General features: G+C 37.3%; 1 protein-coding gene across 1 annotated transcript in view; it reads left to right on the top strand.

Annotated features, from left to right (window-relative positions):
• The window catches only part of LOC120525368 (PC3-like endoprotease variant B), a 535,535-nt gene that overhangs the window by 450,121 nt on the left and 62,861 nt on the right, over positions 1-22,553 (top strand). Inside the window, exons 10-11 of the mRNA XM_039747601.1 lie at positions 833-926; positions 9,209-9,394. Of these exons, the coding sequence (XP_039603535.1) occupies positions 833-926; positions 9,209-9,394 (280 nt within the window). The remainder of the gene's footprint in view (positions 1-832; positions 927-9,208; positions 9,395-22,553) is intronic.

Raw genomic sequence — 22,553 nt, 5'->3', positions numbered from 1 at the left:
CACACATATTAACTTAAAATCCTGACAAATTATATTTAAAGTAACCAGTAACCATAACTACATGTTTTTAGGTTGTTAAATAAGCATGGATGGGGCAAAATAGACAATCATACTGTCATCACTAATGGAAAAGTGTGGATTTTCCTTCAGGTGTTTTTCTACACACATCCCAAAGGCTTATCTTTTAAGATAATTGGTCACTCTAAGCTGACCCAGAAAATGTGAATATCTACAAATGTTGCAAATAACAGATTGGCACTTCTACCACCTGAAGCTGTCAGAATAGGCTCTGGCTTCCCTGTGATTCCAACATGATTTAAGTCTGGTTACTAATGAGATAACCTACAGTGTGCATGTGTGTATGCATGTTTTCACTCATTACAAATCTATCTGTCCAAATACTTGTTTGATTTAATGTAAACATATGTAGCTCCTATATTAATATTTCTCATAATTGCTGAATTTATTCCACCCTTATGGTTTAAAAATGCATATTTCTTCGTTTTTCAAACCGTATATCTTAAATATGAAATGTGTCAATAAATACTGTATTGAAACTGCCTAAATCTCCTTATGTTTAAGACAAGGTAAGGTTAGTAGTATGTGATTTTACATGTAGATAAAACGGCCTGAGTTTTGTTAATATTTCTTTTCAAGTGTTTTAACAATAATTGCACGGTTCACAATAAGAATACTAAAACAGGCCATCAGTTATGGTTTCTTTATGCTTTTCTCCTGTTTTGTTTATCAGTTCTTTCATGGCACTTGTATAACTACTACATGATTACCTCTGTGGTTTAACTCTGAATTTTTTCTTTTATATTTTCAACAGTATTATCTCACCTGGGGGAAGTGTGGAGGTGCCTGTGCCGACAGACGCCTGTAGAGGCACCGAAAATGCAATTAATGTTTTGGAACACGTCCAGGTTAGGAGTGAAGGCTTTGAGATTAATTAATTGAAAGGGCAAGGATTTAAATCTATTACCAGTAGCTAAATCCAAATGAGGACTTTTATGGTTGCTTTGTGATCAGTGTGCAATTCAGGGAAATGAAGAATGATATTGATATAAACTACTAGATTTGTTGATCATTGAAAAATTGTTCTCATATTTATATTGTACATTTTCTCACTAGTAAAGCAATTTCAATACAAAGCAAAGATCAATTAATAAAACATTAATGTCTTTTGTATAGAAAGAAAGTTGGCAAGTAGAAGTATGTTCTAATATGTTGATGTGAAAAAACAATATTATTATCTGTGTAAATAGTTTAGCAGTAGAGTGGCTCAGTGAATTGGAATGATAGCACTTGCAGACTGGGTTCACATTCCTGCCATTGTGGAATTTATGCGTTCTTCATATTTGCTCGTCTTTTTCTTCTGGTCCTCAAATTTCCGTCCTTCATCTGGAAGACGTGTATTAGGATAACTGGCCAGTGTAGAGAGGTGTGCCAGTGTCCAATGTTGGACGCTCTGTACAGAGTTAATTCCTGACTAACACTTGATGTTGTCTGAATAGCTGTCAACTTCCCACAAACCTAACATTTGATTAAGAGAGTCCAGTAAATATAGTGAATACTCCAGTTTTGCTCCCAGGGTTGTGTGTGACAGGTTAAGTGGCAACACACTTTTAACACTTTCTGAATTTACTACAGTATCATCTCCCCACTGGTAGGTGCAACTTATAATCTATTTATCTGAGCTGCAGCTGCTTCAGGTTCATTCAGACCTTCAGTAATGACCACCTAATTCCTGCTCTGGCCATCCTTTCACTTGCTCAATTTGTCTAATAGGACTGAAACTTAAATTATATTGCTGACCTATGAAAAAATACATTTTTGGGCACTGAATTACATCAGTGGCCAATCACACTCTAGTCCTGTTTGTCCACTCCAGCACCCTAATGTTGGCAGTGTTATTGTACATCAAACTAAGCTGTGAACTATGGGTGACAGATCCTTCAGCTTTATTACATCCAGACTTTGGAAAGGCCTTACTAAAGCAATTCAGCTGATTCAACTCATTGTTTTAAAAGGCAAATTACAACATTATATTATTTGTTCTTGGTGTTCTACCATTTTTTAAATCCTATTTATAGTTTTTTATTCTAATTCAGAGCTTTGTGCTTCATATTTAATATATTAGTTTGTATACAAGAAAAAGGTGCTATGTTTATTTTTACTATCTGTTCTTTCTGTTTGTGCTGTTTGCTCTTTAGCGGAAACTCACTGGGCTTCCTAGGTCTCACTGTGCGATTGTCAAAACCTTACAAAATATGTGGGTAGTTCCAAGGAGGGCGCCCTTGTACACATTGGTGGCACTCACTTTACCTGGCAGTTCATCAAGATATTTGTGGAAACCTAGTTGAGCAGTTCCAAGTAATTCAATTACAACCACATTCACACAAGTCTCTGTGTTTCAGATGCATGAAATCTCAATCTCAATGTCTTTGTATTGGCCAAGTTTTTCTACTTCTGTGACTGAGATATTTGCATCATCTGCAATGGCTACATCAATGAGTAGGCAATGCCTCTTGTTGCGGTCATGGAGAATGATGGACAACCATTTCATACATAATAGTGGTGTTCTCCATCACAATGACTTTTTCAGGCTGGTTATCATACCAGTGATCAGGCATTGGGAGGCCAAGGTCACAGAGCATTGATCATTGCAGGTAGCTAGCTATCTGATTATGTCTATCGATGGGTGTGTTCTTTAAGTGCTAGCAACAATATGACAGATATATTCTTCTTCTGGCTGGCATATCCTGCACTTTCTATCAACTTCCATCTTGAGATTATACTTCTGATGACTGCGTGTGTTGAAAGCCTCACTCTGAGTTGGCATGAGGAGAACCAGAGCCTTGAAGCCATCCAAAGATCAGTTTCTTGTTAACATAGTTGTTCAATGTCTACCTGTATAATTGACTTTAGAGTGGTTCTGATGAGACGTTGTTAGTTTTTGTGCCGATTAGTGAAGCTTTCAACCTGTTCTTGATGGTCTCAAGACTGGATGCTGTTGTCTGGGGACAAATATTGGGTCTTAAGTATCAGTGCTCTTATGTTTTTTGTATCTCATTATGAGTCTGATGCATGAGAGAGAAAAGAGTACTAAAAATGTCTGTGAGGGTTATCCAGGATATGCATGAGGGAGTGAGGATCAAAAGCAGTATTGGGGTAACAGACAAGATTCCATTAAGAGCAGGTCTGCACCAGGGGTCTTCTCTAATGCCTTACCTCTTTGATCTGGATATAGATGTGTTGAGTCATGGGATAAAAGACCAGTCCCCCTGGTGTGTGCTTTTTGTTGATGATATTTTATTGTGTAGCACCAGACAGAAGGAAGTGGAGAGAAAGTTAGAAAAATGCAGAAGGGCTTTGGAAGATAGATTCTTGAAGATGAATAGGAAGTAAACAGAATATTTGAGCTTTAATGATGACAAAGACTCAGTAGTTAGCCTGCAAAGAGAGATATTGAAAACAGTGGATATGTTTAAATATCTAGAATCAGTGGTAGCCCAAAATGCAGAATTAGGTTGTAGAGATAACCCACAGAGTGTAGAGTTGGTCGAACAATTGAAAGAAGGTATCAGGAGTATTGTGTGAAGGTTAAATGTAAGGTATTTAAGACATTGGTAAAACCAGTAATGATCTATTAAACTCATACATGGGCAGTAAAAGAAGTGCAAGAGTTGGATTTGGCAAAAATAAGAATGTTGAGATGGATGTATGGGGATGTAAAAAGTACAGAATAAGAAATGAGACAATCAGGGGTATAACAAAAGTGGGAGAGATATCTATTACAGGAAAGTGGGTTGAAGTGGTATGGACGTGTGATGAGCAGAGACAGTTAACATGTTGGTGATGGAAATAGAATTACAGGGGAAGTGGAAATTTGGAAGGGTGAAGCAGAGGTAGATGGGTAAAACAAAAGAAGATTTTGACTGAGGAGTAGGTGCAGGACTGAGTTGTATGGAGAAGGTTGATCAGGCACATCAACCCCACATAGAAGTGGGAAGAGATGAAGGGGAGGAATAATAATAAGAAAAATACTTTCCTTATTCTCTTTAAGCCTCTCTTTCTCTTGTTCTTCTATTATGAGTTTGGTATATTTGTCGGTCCCAAACTCTATGTATTCACTAAAGCTGACGGTCATGCTCTTATACGCACGCTCCATCTCAATCATACTACGGGTGCAAGAGACCATACACATTTAGTAGGTTATCTTCTTGTCCATCCCCAGGATTTCCTGCTTTCTCCAGTCGATTATGCTGAATCTGTACTGTGGCACTGGCACTACTAAGTTGTTAATAGCCTACATGTTGTTCTTTGAAATCAGTGCTGAGGATGAGCCTGATTCTGTGTTAGTATTTATTTCTGATTCATTCTATCATTTTTGCATATGGAATACCATTTCTCTGATATTCTCTTAGATACTTGTTAACTTCATCCTGAACAAGATTTTGAATCTTGGCTTCACCGTTTAGTGTTGTGCTCAGTCCTGAGATAAGTTTGTCTCTTTTGTTGGTTACTTTATTTCTCTTTTCTAGTCCAAATTTCATGCAGATATTATTATTATTAGATAGATAGATAGATAGATAGATAGATAGATAGATAGATAGATAGATAGATAGATAGATAGATAGATAGATAGATAGATAGATAGATAGAGTTAGTTGTAATCACAGCAAAGGGCCATACATTTTAAAGTGAATAATTTACAGTGTTAAAATCCAACTGTTCCCCCCAAAAAATAAAGTATGGCAAACAAATGACAAACTTATGAGTGACAGTCAAACTCAATATCATATGTATCATGGATAAATAACATACCATACAAAAATTCACTCATGAAGTGTGAAACTTTTGAACTCAGTTGTCATGAAAGCTCCCTAAGTGATATCATCAGAAAGCTTATACAAGTAAGTGCAGCATGAAGACACTGTGAAATCTTCACATTGTTTAGATGAGAAAAAACATCAAGAACAAGACAGTGTGAGATACAATGCAGTGAGCAGACAGAAATTATTATTGTCACACTCAGAACGCAAGCAGAAAATATGACTTGCACAAAGACGATTGCATCTCTTTTCTTTCTGACATAGATGCAATCAGAGAAATTTATGCAATGAAACACAAACGCCACACTTATACTGTGTACTCAAATTAAAAGTGCAGCCTCCCATACATCCCTTACTTAACTCTCTTGTCTATGACAAAGTATGAACCAGCTGTGGATGAGAGAGCGCCACACTGTCACTGGGCACACTGATACACTTTGAGTCACCAATTAATCTATCACACATTGTGATGTATGAGGAAACCGGTGTACACAGAGAAACCCAGTGTGGATGCTGGGAAAAAGTACAAAACCCAAATAAACATTGATTAGGACAGGACTGAAACCTGATGGTGCTGGAGTGATGAAGCAGCAGAGCTAACTGCTGCATCAAAATGCTGACTTTCTATGCATTATTGTTTTTTGAAATCCAGCATGCAGTATCATTCCTTTCAAGCACTGGGCCTGTGTAAAAATGCAGGAAATGTATTCTTATTGTTCATGGAGAACAAATTAAATTATATAAAATAAAACAAAAATTCTTCTGCTTATATTTAGTAAGTGCAATAAAATCATTAGATGCCATTGAATGCATCATCCCTTTCTTCTAATTTACTGAGCTTTGATTTCTCTTTTATGCAGTAAACAGTTTATAGATATTTCTATTACATTCTGTACTATTTCTGTTCTATTCTATACTATAACTGGCTTCTCAGAACAAGAACCCGACACCCCATCTCACCCCGATCCTCAGCTCTACACAGCTGACTAGGCCCTCCCAACCTTTATCACTCTGCCAGTTCTGTCAAGACACACTTGCAAAATGGAGTTACAGTCAGGGCTAGTGCCACAAAAGAATCTGTTAGGGTATCTTTTGAAATTCTGATGGGTAGTGAAATTTCAGTTAAACAAGTGAAACTCAGCTTTTACTTTCAGTCTCAATAAGCAGAAAATAGCAATGAATGTTCACTACTAAATGTGATATTATAATAGAAGTCAGATTTGTAATTAAAAACATTGCTTGAAAACCACAAATGCTACTCTTTTATTTCCCTAAGTCAGTGAGAACTGAACAGATGAGCTTTTACACTGCACTGACATGTCACTTTTACTGTGAATTGGCAGTTAGTGTAGTTAACTGATCACTGACAAATCATAACTGTTTTTAGGGTGCAAGTTAATTTTGTAAAAATGTTCAAAAATCCTTTTTTCCAAAACAGATGGAGGTGAGACAGTTCATTTGAGAGGTTGACACCCTTTCATGCTTCCCTTCCACCTATGGCACTGGGTCTTGTCAACCACTACAGCACTTCACAGTCTACATCACACCTAAGATTCTGTGCTAACATCTCAAATGGACACTGGGTACTCATCAATGTGAAGAGTTTCCACCAGCCTTTGATGACACGCTACAAATAGACATTGACTCATCTCTGTAGAATTAATCCTCTGTCATTACCAGCTGCTGAATGAGCATAGGAACTTTCCTGTTTCTAGATCTGGAAAATTAGAAATAAAAGGTCTCCTTGGAGTCCTCTGCTTTTTTTCTGACATGTCTGTGTAATGTCCATGGAACACACAAGGATTAGTTCAAGTAGTTGTCACAGCGTGAAAAAAAGTCGGAATTAGCATAAGCCACTTTAATTTGGGGTGTTGAGAAGAAATGTAATGATTTACTTTATGAGGGAGAACAATATAATATACAAGAATAGCTGTGTTACATGCTTGAAATAGTAAAATGTGTGCTTTAATTTAAATGTTTAAACTCTAAATATTCTTGTTTGTAACAGGAATATGTCTTTTTTCTTCCTCTGATAGAGGTCCATAGAGGGCTAGAACTCTAGTAAAGGATCAAAAGCCATCATATCCATTATCACTGATACACTCTGATACCCCACATGTACATGTTTGAAATTAGAAATTTTGTTTAACATTCTGTTATTGGCTTTTAAGGGTTAGGACTACTGTTAAAGAATCATACATTAAAATATTAACATATTTATGATCATCCATCCATCCATTTTCCAACCCGCTGAATCCTAACACAGGGTCACGGGTGTCTGCTGGAGCCAATCCCAGCCAACACAGGGCACAAGGCAGGGACCACTCCCGGGCAGGGTGCCAACCCACCACAGGACACACACAAACACCAACCACAAACTAGGGCCAATCCAGCTAACCTGCATGTCTTTGGACTGTGGGAGGAAACCGGAGCGCCCGGAGGAAACCCACGCAGACACGGGGAGAACATGCAAACTCCACGCAGGGAGGACCTGGGAAGTGAACCCAAGTCTCTTTACTGCAAGGCAGCAGCGCTACCACTGCGCCACTGTGCCACCCTTATTTATAATCATCAACGTCAAAATATTATAAAACGACATTCTGAATGCCTAAATTACCCCTATCCATTTTTAAAAGGTTTGTAACCCCTAGTATCCCATTAGAAAATAAGCCCTAGGGTCAGTTGATGTGGCATGCACAACTTCAAGTCTTTTTTTCTTGATACACTTTTATCATAAGGGAGTAATTTCCTGCACAATATATGGTCCAAAAATTTCTAAAAAATGTTCTTTTTCAGGTTAAGATGGCTAGAAATAAGCCAGGTTGGGGTTCCCAAAAACCTCAATACCTTTCATAAATAGAGATCAAGCTGAGTCGAACAGTATAACATATGTGGAGGTACTGGACAAAAAATATAAAAAAATAAATAAATGGCGTTATTTTAAAGCATTCTTAAGTAATTCTTATGAACACAAAAATAAGAATGTTGCAGACAGATAGAATGGCTTATCTTACTAATAAAACGTGATGTTCATGTAAACATTTCCAACCAATGACATTTTATTTTACACACTATAATGTTAATCTTTTTTTGTGGTAATGCATTGTCACAGTTTGTGAGTATAAGTTTGATGATACAGGTTCTTTCTCTCTCATGCTGGAAACTGGAGACACAAGGATGATGAGAACTTGAGGACTTGCTACTTAAATCAAGCAATAGTCAAACCAAGGATTGACAAGCAAGAGTATTACACTTTACAGAAATTCAGTAAATATAGCTTTGGAAAATGAGTATTTCAGAGTCTAGAAAAGCTCATTGAATAATATACTATTGTCATTTTTTCTTGTGCTTATCTATTTATAATACATCACAAAATTTCAAAGAAGAATACTACTGTTTTTGATATGGAGCCATTTTATAATGTGAACTCTTCACACTTTTATAGCAAATGTGATTATAAGGGGCTAAAAGCATTTAGCAATGCTGCTGCAATGTAACTTTTATGGAAAAGAGGAAAATATTAGTAATGAGACATTTAATTAATTATTTGCTGGATTAGGTTATAAAGACTGTCTCTGTTAATAATTCAAGAATCCTAATTCCCCCGATCCTGTAACCTAAAAATGCAAATTTTACATAAATGGTGCACCTATTTATAGAGAATTACTCTTAATTTTAAATGATTTGGTTAAGTAATAGAGGGACTTGTTATAGTAGTGTTTCACTTCTATATATTTTATTCTCCAAATTTTTAATAATAGCTAAATTAAAATAAAAAGTGTAAAAGCATCGTAATACAGCTGTGGAGTTTAATTCACAATACTGACGTATGCTGGTCACTGGTGATAAATGAAAATACTTTCTTAACTCAATTAATACACAATTAGCATTGGCTGTGAAAATGAATATAGAAATACATAATCAATGAAATTACCACCATCTGTCTAATAAGACATTAATCATAACAATATGCAAGCAACACATGCTTTAGTACTTTATTTAATTACAATTAAAAAACCAGGCAGGACCACATACAAACATATATGGTGCTAAAATACAAGACATATTTTTTTTTCACCTTACCAGATTTACTATCCAAACTAAATCATTCAAGCACATGCAGGTACACAAGTTGATTTTTTCTGCACTGTCAATGAATGAATAGGCTTGGAGAATGTTGAGACACAATTCTCCATCAGGGGCAGACGAAACCATGGGTGATGACAGACATCCACAGCAAAAGGTAAAGGCTAATGTCCAGAGGGCAAACAGTAGTTGAATTATCTATAAACTCATTCCTCTCAAAGCTTCTGGGAAACAAAATCTATTTTACTTTATTGAATGAGTGCTTCTATCTAATCTCTTTCTAGCCTGTTGTTAGCATTACCAGCGTCTGCAGAGGTGACCTCAGCATTGACCTGATCTCTCCCTTTGGAACAAAGTCACGGCTTCTGGGGACAAGGCACAATGACATTTCAGGAACTGGCCTGAAAAACTGGACCCTGATGTCTGTTCACTCCTGGGGGGAAGACCCTCAAGGCACCTGGAAGTTGAAGGTACTGAGATGGATTACTAGTATGTTAAATAGCATTTTAAGTTAAGTTACCATCATGCTCATAATTCATCTCCCATTTCTGAATCGATAAAACCCTGATAAGAGGGCTTTGTATAACTCAGTTTTCATAATAGCATGTTTAGTTCTCAATGATCTAAATAGATGGGGGTACACAATTTGTAATAAACTACCACAACTTCATTATAGGACAAAAATTATTTCAGGAGAAATGAACAGTCCTGTTTAGGCACTTAAAAAGAATGAACTCAGATTATTTTTTTAAAATAAGATGTCATAATAGGACACAAAGCAAGTGTATATACTGAAAGAAGTATGATACTGCAAAAACTTTAAATCACTAGATATCCTTCCCAAATGTACTGATTTCTGCAGGATGCAACTAAAATATAATCTTCCATTGTTTTGCAGTAGACAAAAAGAGCTGATTAGATCTGAAAAAAACACATTACATTTTCAAACAAGCTTAATCCAAATCAGGGTCATGGGCTACCCAGAGCATCTGATTAGATAAAAATATAATAACAGTAACAAATAGACAGCTTATATAAGATGTGCCACTTTGCACTGTTTCACTCAAGCAGGCTCTTCATATTGCTCTAAAGATATACTGCTATTATTTTAAAATGTAACCAATGAGGCACAATGGCAAAAGCACCAACATCAAAAAAGGAAAGATTTCAATGATCTTTTACACATTAGTCACTGGTACAAAGAATGTAGTCTTTGTATATTCCTAAACGTTTCCTTTGAGTCAGCATGCCATGGAAATCAAAGAATATCTATCTCTCTGTCCACACAAACACACACACATGCATATTGTATTTACACACAGAAATACAGAGAGAGTTTTTTCTTATGACCAGTATCCCAAAAACATAAGAGACACCAAAGTTTTTTGACATAACAGAGAATGGGGTCACATCTATACAGTTTCAAGAGCCAAAATCAATTCAAAAGAAGTTAACATTGTAATGGAAATGTTTAGTTTAGAAAAAATGTTGCAAAATAATGCCCAGGTGGCACCTCCATACTGGTGCAGGACAAGGTTCCACTGAAAACCTTGATGTATGGGAACATACTGAACACTTGGGGGTGTAATGTTCTGTCTGGTGTAGTGTCTGCTCCGAAAGAGCATTAGACAGGTTCTCTAGCACAAGTACGTGAAAAGTATATGGAAGCTTGGGTAGTAACATGCAATGCTTTTTCAAAAAAATTGTGTTATGAATTTGGAAAAAGGCACAATGTCCTTGGAAATAACAGACACTCAAAATATTGATGTGATGATGTTACCTCCTTATTGATAAAAATAAAACATGATAAAGCAGGTAGAAATGTTTTCAAAAATAAAAAAGAAAGTTGCACACCAATAGCATACTATGATTTTTGACATAGCCCTAATTCTTAAGCATTGAGCTCCAAACGTGTTCTAATTACGTGGAAGATATATATTAAAAATATGCAACAAGTTTGAAGCATATACCTGTATATCTAAAGCAGTAACCCCATATGCTTACCTCATCGCCTAGAATGTGAGCATTGAAGCTCATATCCTTGTTGCCCATTAATTTTCACTAGAGTGAATGGGTATGATGGATGTGACAACTGAGAAGCTTTAAGTCGTTTAAGCTGAGACACTCGGAAGGTGGAATGAATGTGAAAGTGGCTGGGGAATGCCAAATGAATAAGATATTGGGCTTATTTTCTTAATGATGGTGTATAGTCCAAAATACCAAGGAAAAAACTCCCAGATGTGTGTCCCACATGGTTATCCACATCATCTGCCCTATTTTGAAATCAGGAAGAGACTTTTTTATTTGACAATTCATTGTTTCAGAGAGGTTCATTTCTTTTATAAGTTCTCCTTGAGAAATTGATATTTTCTCTTTAATTTACTTAAGTGCTCGATTAGAAATTGTACAGATGAATTAAGTATAGGGTTTAAAGCCATAGAGGATGTCCCAAATGAGGTTACCATTAAGGTTTATATAGAAAATGATACCAAATGCAATGATTCATACCAATTAGACCACAATTCATCTAATGTGCATCTTAAACATCTTTCCAAATCCTGATTCACTCTCTTTCTGTGACTGGCCATTACTATGAGGGTGACATACTGTAAGATTCAACTGAATCCACAGTGTAATACGAAAATATTTCCAAAATCAAGAACTGAACTGTGGCTCTCAGTCGGAGATAATGGATTTTGGAAATCCAAGCAGTTTATAAAATCTATTGATAAAAATGAGCAACAGTTCTTGCACTGAAGGAAACCTTGTTAAAAGTACAAAGTCTGCTGCCTTGGAAGAATGCTTCATTATGATAAAGATTGTTTTAAAATCTATATATAGAGAAAAATCTGAAATAAATTCCACTGAGATTTCCTCTCAAGGTCTTAGTGGTGGAGAAATAGGTCAAAGAAGAAACAATCTGATTTTTTGTGCTATTAAACATTTCAAAAGCCATAACACTGGCTTAAATATCTCAAGTCCCAATGTCCCAATGACACCATGGTGATCAGCCAGAACAGAGTCATGTCATAAGAGTATTTTCTGATGAACTGCCTCTGGAACATCTATGTATATAATTCACTAAGGGCACACAAGACAGAGAGCCCCGTCCGCCAACTCTAAGACCATGGGATATGCTTCATAGTGCCCCGCCCGCCAACTCTAACCCTCCTTCCGCTTCATAGGATACGCACGACAGAGTCCCACCCGCCAACTGTAACCCTCCTCCTGTGTCCACCGTCGCTCTCAAGGCATGTGCACTGCCTGCTCATGTGCCTGAACGCAACAACTCACCAAAGACAGCCTCAGTCGCTTTCGTCTGTGCTACAGACGCGCGCACGAGAGAGACACACACAGAGCAGCTGTGAGAGAGAGACACACACAGGCGCGCGAGAGAGAGAGACACACACACACACAGGCAAGAGAGAGAGACACACACACACAGGCGCGCAAGAGGGAGACATACACACACAGGCGCACGAGAGAGAGGGACACACACACACACAGGCGCGAGAGAGAGACACACACACACACAGGCGCACGCGTGCATTGTTGCAATGTTACTTTTCTTGGTTGATTATCAAATTATGGATTTTTCAAAAGTTAATTTTTTCCCCTGTGCTTAAAAAAAGTGTTTTTAGCGAGCAGTTCGTAGTGCTGTAGCAAGAGTGCTATACATTCTTGTATAGCACTACAAGAATTCTTGTAGTGTTAGTTTTCTCTGTTGTTCAAGGCTTTCTCAATGTTATTCAATGTTTTTACATTTAGTTTACTATTACGCTGTGCATTCTATGGTTTAATTAACTATATTTGTGCTTAAAAACTTAAAAAAATATATATTTATATACAGTTAGTACGGTCTGGAACGGATTAATTGTATTTACATACAATCCTGTGGGGGAAATTACTTCGGTTCACGACCAAATCGGTTTACGACCAGAGTTTTGGAACTCATTATAGTCATGAACCGAGGTTCCACTGTATATATAATCGACCAAGTCTCCCGACCATGGGGTACGCACGACAGAGCCCCAACCGCCCACTCTAACCCTCCTGCTGTGTCATGGCGAACGCACGACAGAGCCCTGTCTGCCAACTCTCACCCTCCTCCTGCGTCCACCCTCACTCTCGAGGCATGCACACTACTTGCTCATGTGCCCGCCCCCAACACGTCACCAAAAACATCCTCACTCGCTTTGGTCTGTGCTACAGTCCACATGCAGCTGTGAGCCACGTTGACTGTTCAAACTGATAATGATGCGGCTTATGCTATGCAGCGGGTTGGCTAGTATATGTTTCACATTTTTTCTGGTAAAACCGGAGTCTCAATAAGCTGGTTTACCTCTTCAACAAAATCTGTCATCTCTTCCAAGGTGACAACTACTTCAAAGCATTATAGTGATGAGATTATTTCCTGTTTCACAAATTTTAAAATATACTAACTATCTGTGAAGATCTAGTGCCAGTTTAATACCTAAATGTTTTCCACTTACCTATGGCATAATTCTGTTTAGAAGAAATATTGTATGTTTCTTTGAGAAGAATGAACAGAGATGGGTCTTTCTATTGGTCTGGAAATTTCCGAGATTGATTACTCTACTCTGATATTCAAGGCAGCTACCATATATCTCAAAAGCTGAAGATGAATCAGGGTGCCATAGAATTGGAGCTGAAGTGAAAAACTTTTCTTGAGCCTCAGCGGTCCACTCAAACATTTGGGGCAGTAGTGAAAGCAGTGGTCTTTCATACATCTTCAGTAATGGTTAGAAAACCCAGCAAAATGATAAACTTGCTTATGGAAGTTGTTGGCTTCCACTGCTGAATTATCCTAACTTTATCTTTGTCAGTTTCCAGTCTATATTGTGAAATGTCATATCTCAAAAAGATAAAAGAGGTTCTATAAAACTGATGTTTTTTTTTAATAAATTATCCTTTTTTAGAAAGCATAGTACTTCACTGGCATTCTTGATATGAACTGGTGAAAAAATAAGGATTTTGTCCATATATACCAAAACATAAATTTCTAAGAGTTTCCAAAATGCTGTATATCATTGACAAATAACAAGATTACTACAAAAGCATTTGCCAAATCAAAAGACATTACATGGAATTCATAATATCTTACAGAGGAGTTAAAACAAATCTTCCATTCATCTACTTCAAGCATTCTAATTGAGTTTTAATCTGTGCGCAAATCTAATTTTTTAACATTTTAGAATTGATTTCTGTTTTAACATGAACAAATTTATTGGAGTGGGATCATTGTTGTTTATAATTACTTTATTATGTTCAAGGTAGTCACTGTAAGGCCAAAAGAGAAGATGCCTGAGGAGTGGAGAAGTATATCAGTACCAGTTTTCAAGAATAAGGGGTTTGTGAAGTGCAGCAGTAACTACAGAGGTATAGAGTTGATCATTCACACCATGAAGATATTGGAAAGAGTGATGGGTGCTAGGATGAGAGGAAAGCTGGCGATCAGTGAGCAGTAATATGGTTTCATGCCAGGAATTAGTACTACAGATGTAATGTTTTCTTTTAAGAGTGTTGATGGAGAAGTACAGAGAAGGATAGAGTGAATTACATTGCGTGTTTGTGGACTTGGAGAAAACATATGACAGGTTACCAAGACTGGAGTTATGGCACTCTATGAGGAAGTCATGAATAGCAGAAAAGTATGTGAGGATGGTGTAGGAGACTGTATGTATAAGGACAGTGTGACTATGTTGAGGTGTGTGGTAGAAATGACAGCCTGGTTCAAGGTTGAGAGTAGGATTACGTCAAGAATCGGCTCTGAGCCTTTTCTTTTTTGCAATGGTGATGAACAGGTTGGCAAATGAGGTCACACAGTCTCCGTGAGACAATGATGTTCTCAGATGACATTGTGACCTGTAGTGAGAGTAGACAGCAGGTTGAGGCGAACCTGTAGAGGTGGAGGTATATACTGAAGAGAAGAGAAATGAGAGTTAGTAGGAGTAAGATGGAGTACATGAAAGGAAAGGTGGGGGAAGGATGAGACTGCAAGGAGTGGAGGTGGTAAAGGTAGATGAATTTAAATACATGGGTTCAGCAGTCAACAGAGAGTGTGGCAGAGAGGTGAAGAAAAGAGTGCAGGCAGGGTGGACTGTGTGGAAAAGAGTGTCAGGAGTGATTTGTGATAGAAGAGTACCTACAAGAGTGAAAGGGAATGTCTATAAAACAGTAATGAGACCAGCTGTGTTGTATGCTTTAGAGACGGTGGCACTGATGAAAAGACAGGAGGCAGAACTGAAAGCGGGAAAGCTGAAAATGCTACAAGGGCAGAAAGGATTAGGAATGACTATATTAGAGGGACAACACTGGTACGTCAGTTTGGTGACAAAGTGAAAGAGGTTAGATTGAGATGGTTTGGGCACATGCAGAGGCTAGATGAGAGATAAGTCAGGAAAAGATTGTTGAGGTTGGAATGGTCAGGCACAAGGAAAAGAGGATGGACAAAGAGGTTCATGAAAATGATGTAAAAGAAAGAGATAGATGGAGATAGATGATCCACTGCGGTGACACCTAAATGGGAGCAGCTGAATGAAAAAGAAAAAGAGGAAGAAGTCTCTGTAAGACCAACTGAGCTGTTACATGGACAGATAAACTCATTCATATGATTTACATACCATGCTAGTATGAGAAAAAATTAAAAATGGCAGAGATTGCAGCTGAACAGTTCATACCTATGAAAGAATGGAGATTGAAAAAGAAGAAAGAATGGAGAATGGGAATACAGGTAAAAATAAGTGACAGAGACAGAGCATTCCAAAATGGAGGTAGAGCTGGTGCAGAGAAAAGGAGGCATTTGGAGAAACCTGAGTGGAGCAATGGCACACCAGGGACAAGGAAGCAGGGCTTGTAGGGTCTCCAAAGATGTCAATGGATGGTAGTGGTGACATCCTATCTTCATCGGTTGAGTAGACCCTGTGGGTGAACAAACAAGATGGGTTTGAGGAAGGACGAACTGGGGCACGAGTTTTGAAAAAAACGGATCTTGACTGTATTTTAATTCTTGACTTGAACTTATTTAATGGATTATTTATTAATAGATTTTAACCTCAACCAAGAGACTGTTTTATTGGATTATTATTTACTTATAGATGAAGATCTGGTACCATACATTGTGTATGTTTTAGACATTGTTTGAATAAATACATAGAGCACTATTTTGCAACATTCTTGTCGTGTTTGTGTGTCCTCATTGCACTAGTCTAATCCAGTCATAGTCATCAATGTTTAAGAGGGTACCAGGGCTGCAGGCAATAAAGGCATTATTGCCAACACTGGATCAAAACCAGTCTATTTAGAGGTCATTTACATTTACTATTTTATCCCTGTCTTGTGTTATCATATGTTAATAAAGCAAGTATTTTTTTCATTTTTGGACACCTTGGTTTTATTCTAAATTCAGCATTGCTGAATATTAGCATTGCTTTCAGCTATCCCATGCCAGGCAGCTTTCTCTAATTGCATTGTCTTTTGTCCATTGTCTTTAACCTAGCAGGAAGCTGCTCATATAAGGAAAACCTCTGAGATATTGTGGTTGCTTAAGACATACCATCAAACTGCCAGATTCAGATAAATTCTACTAGAGTTGCGTTAACACTTAGAAGTGCCTGTATGGCTCCAGTGGAATCATACATTAGCGGTGTTGCTTTGACATGGGTGATGTTGCTCTGTAGGTACAGGAATTAAAAGCTTGTCTGAACACCATTTCAGCTGCATTATTAATACACCACTGAGCAAAAGGGTATCTATCCAATTTACACTGCAGAAATGTTGGATGTTCTGAATTTTGAATAAGAGAGTGAAATCAAGAAAGTGTGGAATTTCCGGTGGCTCTGTACACAGTGGTACAAAGAGATATGAGTGAGAAAAATCCACAGCTGCTCAATGAAAAGAGCTCTAGCAGCAGGAAGCAAAACAAGCTACTATAATGTATGAGGAAGAATTAACCATTTCAAAGTCCATGTTCTGTTAAAATTATTTAAGCTCCAAGGCAATAGAAGCTTCTCAAGTTTTGCTTTAAATTAAGCACTGGGGAAACCACTGCTGGCCAAAATGAGTCAGTTTAATTAAAAATAGGGAGAAAACATTACTGTTGATACTAGTAATTCCCAACAACCAAAAGTATGTTAGTAATGAGACACTGGTTAGTCAGAGTAAAAAGTTTAGTTTTTTCAAGGCACTTGGCCAACTATTGAGTGTTCTTAACAGTAATAAAATGGAGTAACGATTTAGCCGAAATATGAGACCATTATCAAATCATGGTGGCAGTAAAGCTGAAAAGCAAGCCTTTACTGAATAATTCTCAATCTGATCAGTTTATTACTATGCTGGGGACAGCTAGCAGGAGGAGAACACAACTTCATCCTTTCAGTTGTATTATTCAGCTAAAACAGTTTGTCCCAGCTAGCTGTTACCAATTCCCTCTATTTCTTATACCTTTATTTCAAACAGTAACAACATTAATCTAGGTGACATACACAAACTGCCATGAACACAGCTTAAAGTTATTGAAAAGTAGCATTAGTGGAAATACAGCTATGATGTGGGGGTGCATAAAGCTTGAATGACCACATTGAAGGATGGCAATTTTAACTTGGAAAAAGTGAACTTGAGAGATGAACAAAAAATTTTTATATTCAAAAACTGTTCAGATTGAAAGGCACTGTTGTTAGTAGCAAAACTAAACTTTTATCAATGCACTAGACATTAAGCCTGTTACAATAACGGGCGCTAGAACAGTAGTGCATAAACATTAGTAGGAGCAGTCTATATTAAGTGACAACGGACCTTGTATGTGGCTGTAATATGCGTCACTGTATTGTGTGCCTTTAATTTTCTCTCTCAGTAATACTTGTTTGTATTTCCGTAAAATGCCTGTAATTTTGTCTGACAGTAATACAGTGGAACCTCGGCTCACGACCATAATTCGTTCCAAAACTCTGGTTGTAACCTGATTTGGTTGTGAACTGAAGTAATTTCCCCTATAGGATTGTATGTAAATACAATTAATCCATTCCAGACCGTACGAACTATATGTAAATATATATTTTTTTAAGTTTTTAAGTACAAATATAGTTAATTATATCATTGAATGCACAGCGCACTAGTAACCTAAATGTAAAAACACTGATTACACTAAGAAACCTTGAACAACAGAGAAAATGAACACTGCAAGAGTTTGCGCTATAGCCTTACGACCCGCTCGCTAAAACACTTTTTTTTTAATGAGCACAGGGAAAAAAATGAACATTTGAAATATCCGTAATTTAATAAACAATCAAGAAAAGTAACATTGCAACAATGCACGTGTGCGCCTGTGTGTGTGTCTCTCTCGCGGACCTGCGTGTGTATGTGTGTGTGAGTGTATCTCTCGCGCATGTGTGTGTTAAGCGCGCACCTGTGTGTTTGTGTGTGTGTGTCTCTCGCTTGTGTGTGTGTGTGTCTGTCTCTCTCTCTGTCGCGGCTGTGTGTGTGTGTGTGTCTGTCTGTCTGTCTCGTGTGTGTGTGTGTCTGTGTCTGTCTCGCGCGCGGCTGTGTGTGTGTGTGTGTGAGTGTGTGTCTGTGGCCGCCCGCCTGCGTGTGTGTGTGTGTGTATCTGTCTCGCGTGTGTGTGTGTCTCGTGCATGCGCCTGCGTGTGTGTGTCTCGCGCGCGCATCTGTGTGTGTGTCTGTCTGTCTTGCACGCGCCTGTGTGTGTCTGTCTCTTGTGCGCACGCACCTGTGTGTGTCTCTCTCTCTGCACACACAGGGAATGCACAGGAAGAGACTGAACCCGTGCCGTGTAGCCCCACGCACCAGAAGATACACACACACGGACACCTGGATACACACAGGGGTTTTATTAAAGAGCATAACACTGTGTTGATTTTAGTCTGTCAGTCATTTAATTGCACTAAAGTGAAATCAGCCAGCACAACACACAGAATCTTTAAAATTGAATACACTTGTTTATTTTGTTTTTATTTATTTAGTCAGTAGAAAGTGCACTGCAGTCTTTGCTGTAGTACTGTATGCACAAAGTAAAACTATTACGAGAATACAACATATAGCAACTGTAGGATTTTTTTAATTAAATTTAGGACTTTTAGTATTTACTAATAACAGAAACTTTAAAATACTATTATGTGCCCTGTATATTTATTTACCTTAGTGATCGGGTGTTTAACTTATTATAATTTTATTGAGTCTTATGTTAATTGCTGATACTCCATGCTATGGTGTGGAGTCTTTGTTTCAGCTGGTATAACATGCTTAAAATAAGTCTCCCTCAACATTCTTATTTTTTGATCAGGAACATCTTTTTTGTTAACGTCATCTGTCTTACTTGTTTTCTAACTCCCTGCTGGCAACATGTCCTTTATTAAGAGTTGTTTTCTCAGCATGCAGTTTTTCTGGATTGATGGTTGACAGACTGACAATTTGAATACCACTTTCCTACCTTCTGAAAGTTGGAAACAATGATTAAAAAGTCTAAATCAGGGGAAGTTCATTTACCTGACCAGGAAGCTTATAGGCAGATGCAAATGTAAGATAGATCTATCTATCTATCTATCTATCTATCTATCTATCTATCTATCTATCTATCTATCTATCTATGTATGTCTCCCTTTTTCTACCTTTCTTTCTATTGATGTACAATATGTTTTTGTATTTGTGTGAATGCATATTTATACTGTATACAAACTTTATATGCGTGTGTATGTCTTTTCATATCAACCAAAGTATTTGAGGTTTAACTGTGCATAACTCTGACTGCAAATCTGTATTAATTATTTAATATTTTGCCAAGGGTTAGGTCCTAGATAAATATTGAAAGTGAGCACACCAACAGCATAAAAAACAATTGTATTTTCTAAATATTATCTACTATACTTATCATGAGTGATGACATATTCACTGTTTGTTAACATGCTATTCAGAATTTCACTGTACTCTGTGCACAAGACAATATTATTACTGTTACTTTAATAAATATCAGGGCTCAGCAGTGCCTTCACCATTTCCTAGTTCACCTATAACTTATGTGTTAGGATAGAAAGTCAACTAAACACATTTTTCATTCTATCTTTGTACATCTTTTTCTGACAAGCAATTCTGTGTTGTTTGCAGAATTATGATGCCATTGTGATTGGTCACGGGCACTCCGGTTTCCTCCCACAATCCAAAGACATGCAGGTTAGGTGGATTGGCGATTCTAAATTGGCCCTAGTGTGTGCTTGGTGTGTGGGTGTGTTTGTGTGTGTCCTGCGGTGGGTTGGCACCCTGCCCAGGATTGGTTCCTGCCTTGTGCCCTGTGTTGGCTGTTATTGGCTCCAGCAGACCCCCGTGACCCTGTATTCGGATTCAACGGGTTAGGAAATGGATGGATGGATGTGATTGGTCATCACCATTGTTGATAAGTTTATGTAGCTGTAGTTGTGGTTCTCAGATCAGAGCTATTATGTGGAGTTTATATGCTGGTGTATATCATAGCAACTATCTTTTCTTTATTAAATGGGTCTAGAAGTGCAAATTGTGACTTTTTGATGTGTTAATTTTCTTAATATCTGTTTGTCAGTTATAGTGTGACAAGGGAGCCAAGGCCTGTAAAGATGGCATTAAAGTGAGGATAGGAACCAACCTCAAATGAAATATCAGTCCATCACAAAGAACATTCACATCAACACATACATTCTTAGATATAACATATACATGCTTGAGATTTGGAGAAACTATAAGACCATAAAATGCCCATCACTCAATTAATGCTTAATAAAATAATATTTTTTTCATTTAAATACACCTATTTTATTCTGTACTTGCTCATCAAAAGGAGCACCATGTTCTGTACTTTTTTATGCTTATAATAATCTAGTGTAAGTAACTAATAGTAACAATAATGGAATCAGTGTGTTGAATAACAGAGTTATTGACCTCATCTTTTGAAGAAAATGAAAATTTAACTGTTAATCTAATGTGGAATATGAATATTTGGTCTAGTGAATATTAGATTCTAGATGGTGAAGCACAAACATGTACTATCTCATACACACCAAGGAGTACGGCCAGATAGATAGATAAATAGATAGATAGATAGATAGATAGATAGATAGATCTCCATAGCAGCCCTCCACACACAGAACAACAATAACAACATTTATTTATATAGCATATTTTAATACAAAAAGTGTAGCTCAAAGTGCTTTACATAATGAAGACTATAAAAATAAAAGACATAGTAAGAAATTTAAAACAAGTCAACATTAATTAACATAGAATAAGAGTAAGGTCTGATGGCCAGGGAGGACAGAAAAAGCAAAACAAAAAAAAACTTCAGACGGCAGGAGAAAAAAATAAAATCTGCAGGGATTCCAGACCATGAGACCGCCAAGTCCCCTCTGGGTATTCTACCTAACATAAATGAAACAGTCCTCTTTGTATTTAGGGTTCTCATGGAATGACTTGATGATGATGGTAATGCAGACTTCTGGCTTTTAGTCCATCAATGTTGAAGTATCATGGTGCTTTGAGTAGATGGTGGTGGCGCAGGCCGCCACCACAAAGAAACCAGAAAAATAAACAGAAGAGAGAGTAGGGGTCAGTATGGATTTTAGAGCCACCATGAATAGTTACTATGATGAATTGAACATACAGAGTATCAGGATTAAGTTAAAGTGAAGTTATGAGAAGGCCATGTTAAAGTAATGTGTTTTCAGTAGTGTTTTAAAGTGCTCCACTGTATCAGCCTGGCGAATTCCTATTAACAGGCTATTCCAGATTTTAGGTGCATAACAGCAGAAGGCCGACTCACCACTTCTTTTAAGTTTTGCTCTTGGAATTCTAAGCAGACACTCATTTGAGGATCTAAGGTTACGATTTGGAATATAAGGTGTCAGACATTCTGAAGTATAAGATAGAGCAAGATTATTTAAGGCTTTATAAACCATAAGCAGTATTTTAAAGTCAATCCTGAATGACACAGGTAACCAGTGTAGTGACATCAAAACTGGAGAAATGTGTTCGGATTTTCTTTTCCTAGTTAGGATTCTAGCAGCTGCATTCTGCACTCGTTGCAAACAATTTATGTCTTTTTCGGGTAGTCCTGAGAGGAGTGCGTTACAGTAATCTAGTCGACTGAAAACAAACGCATGAACTAATTTCTCAGCATCTTTCAATTATTTAAAAGGGGTCTAACTTTAGCTATGTTTCTTAAGTGAAAAAATGCTGTCCTAGTGGTCTGATGAATATGTGGTTTAAAATTCAGGTTACAGTCAACAGTTACCCCTAAGTTTTTTACTTCTGTCTTGACTTTTAATCCTAATGCATTACGTTTATTTCAGTTTTATCTTTATTTAGCTTAAGAAAATTACCACTCATCCACTCAGAAACACAAGTAAGACATTGTATTAGTGAAACAACAGAGTCGGAGTCATCAGGTACTATTGATAAATACAGCTGTGTGTCATCAGCATAGCTGTGGTAGCTCATGTTGTGTCCTGAGATCATCTGACCTAAAAAATCATACAAAATTCAAAGTAAACATAAAAAAAAAACAAAATCCTATAGTCATCCTTGGCCTACTTCTGTATAATTCTACTTATGCTCTTGCCTTCCACACTAACA

This window comes from Polypterus senegalus, chromosome 3, assembly GCF_016835505.1.
Source record: "Polypterus senegalus isolate Bchr_013 chromosome 3, ASM1683550v1, whole genome shotgun sequence".
Lineage (NCBI taxonomy): Eukaryota > Metazoa > Chordata > Cladistia > Polypteriformes > Polypteridae > Polypterus > Polypterus senegalus.
Note: the sequence above shows the minus strand (reverse complement) of the source record. Positions and strands in the feature narration are given on the sequence as shown.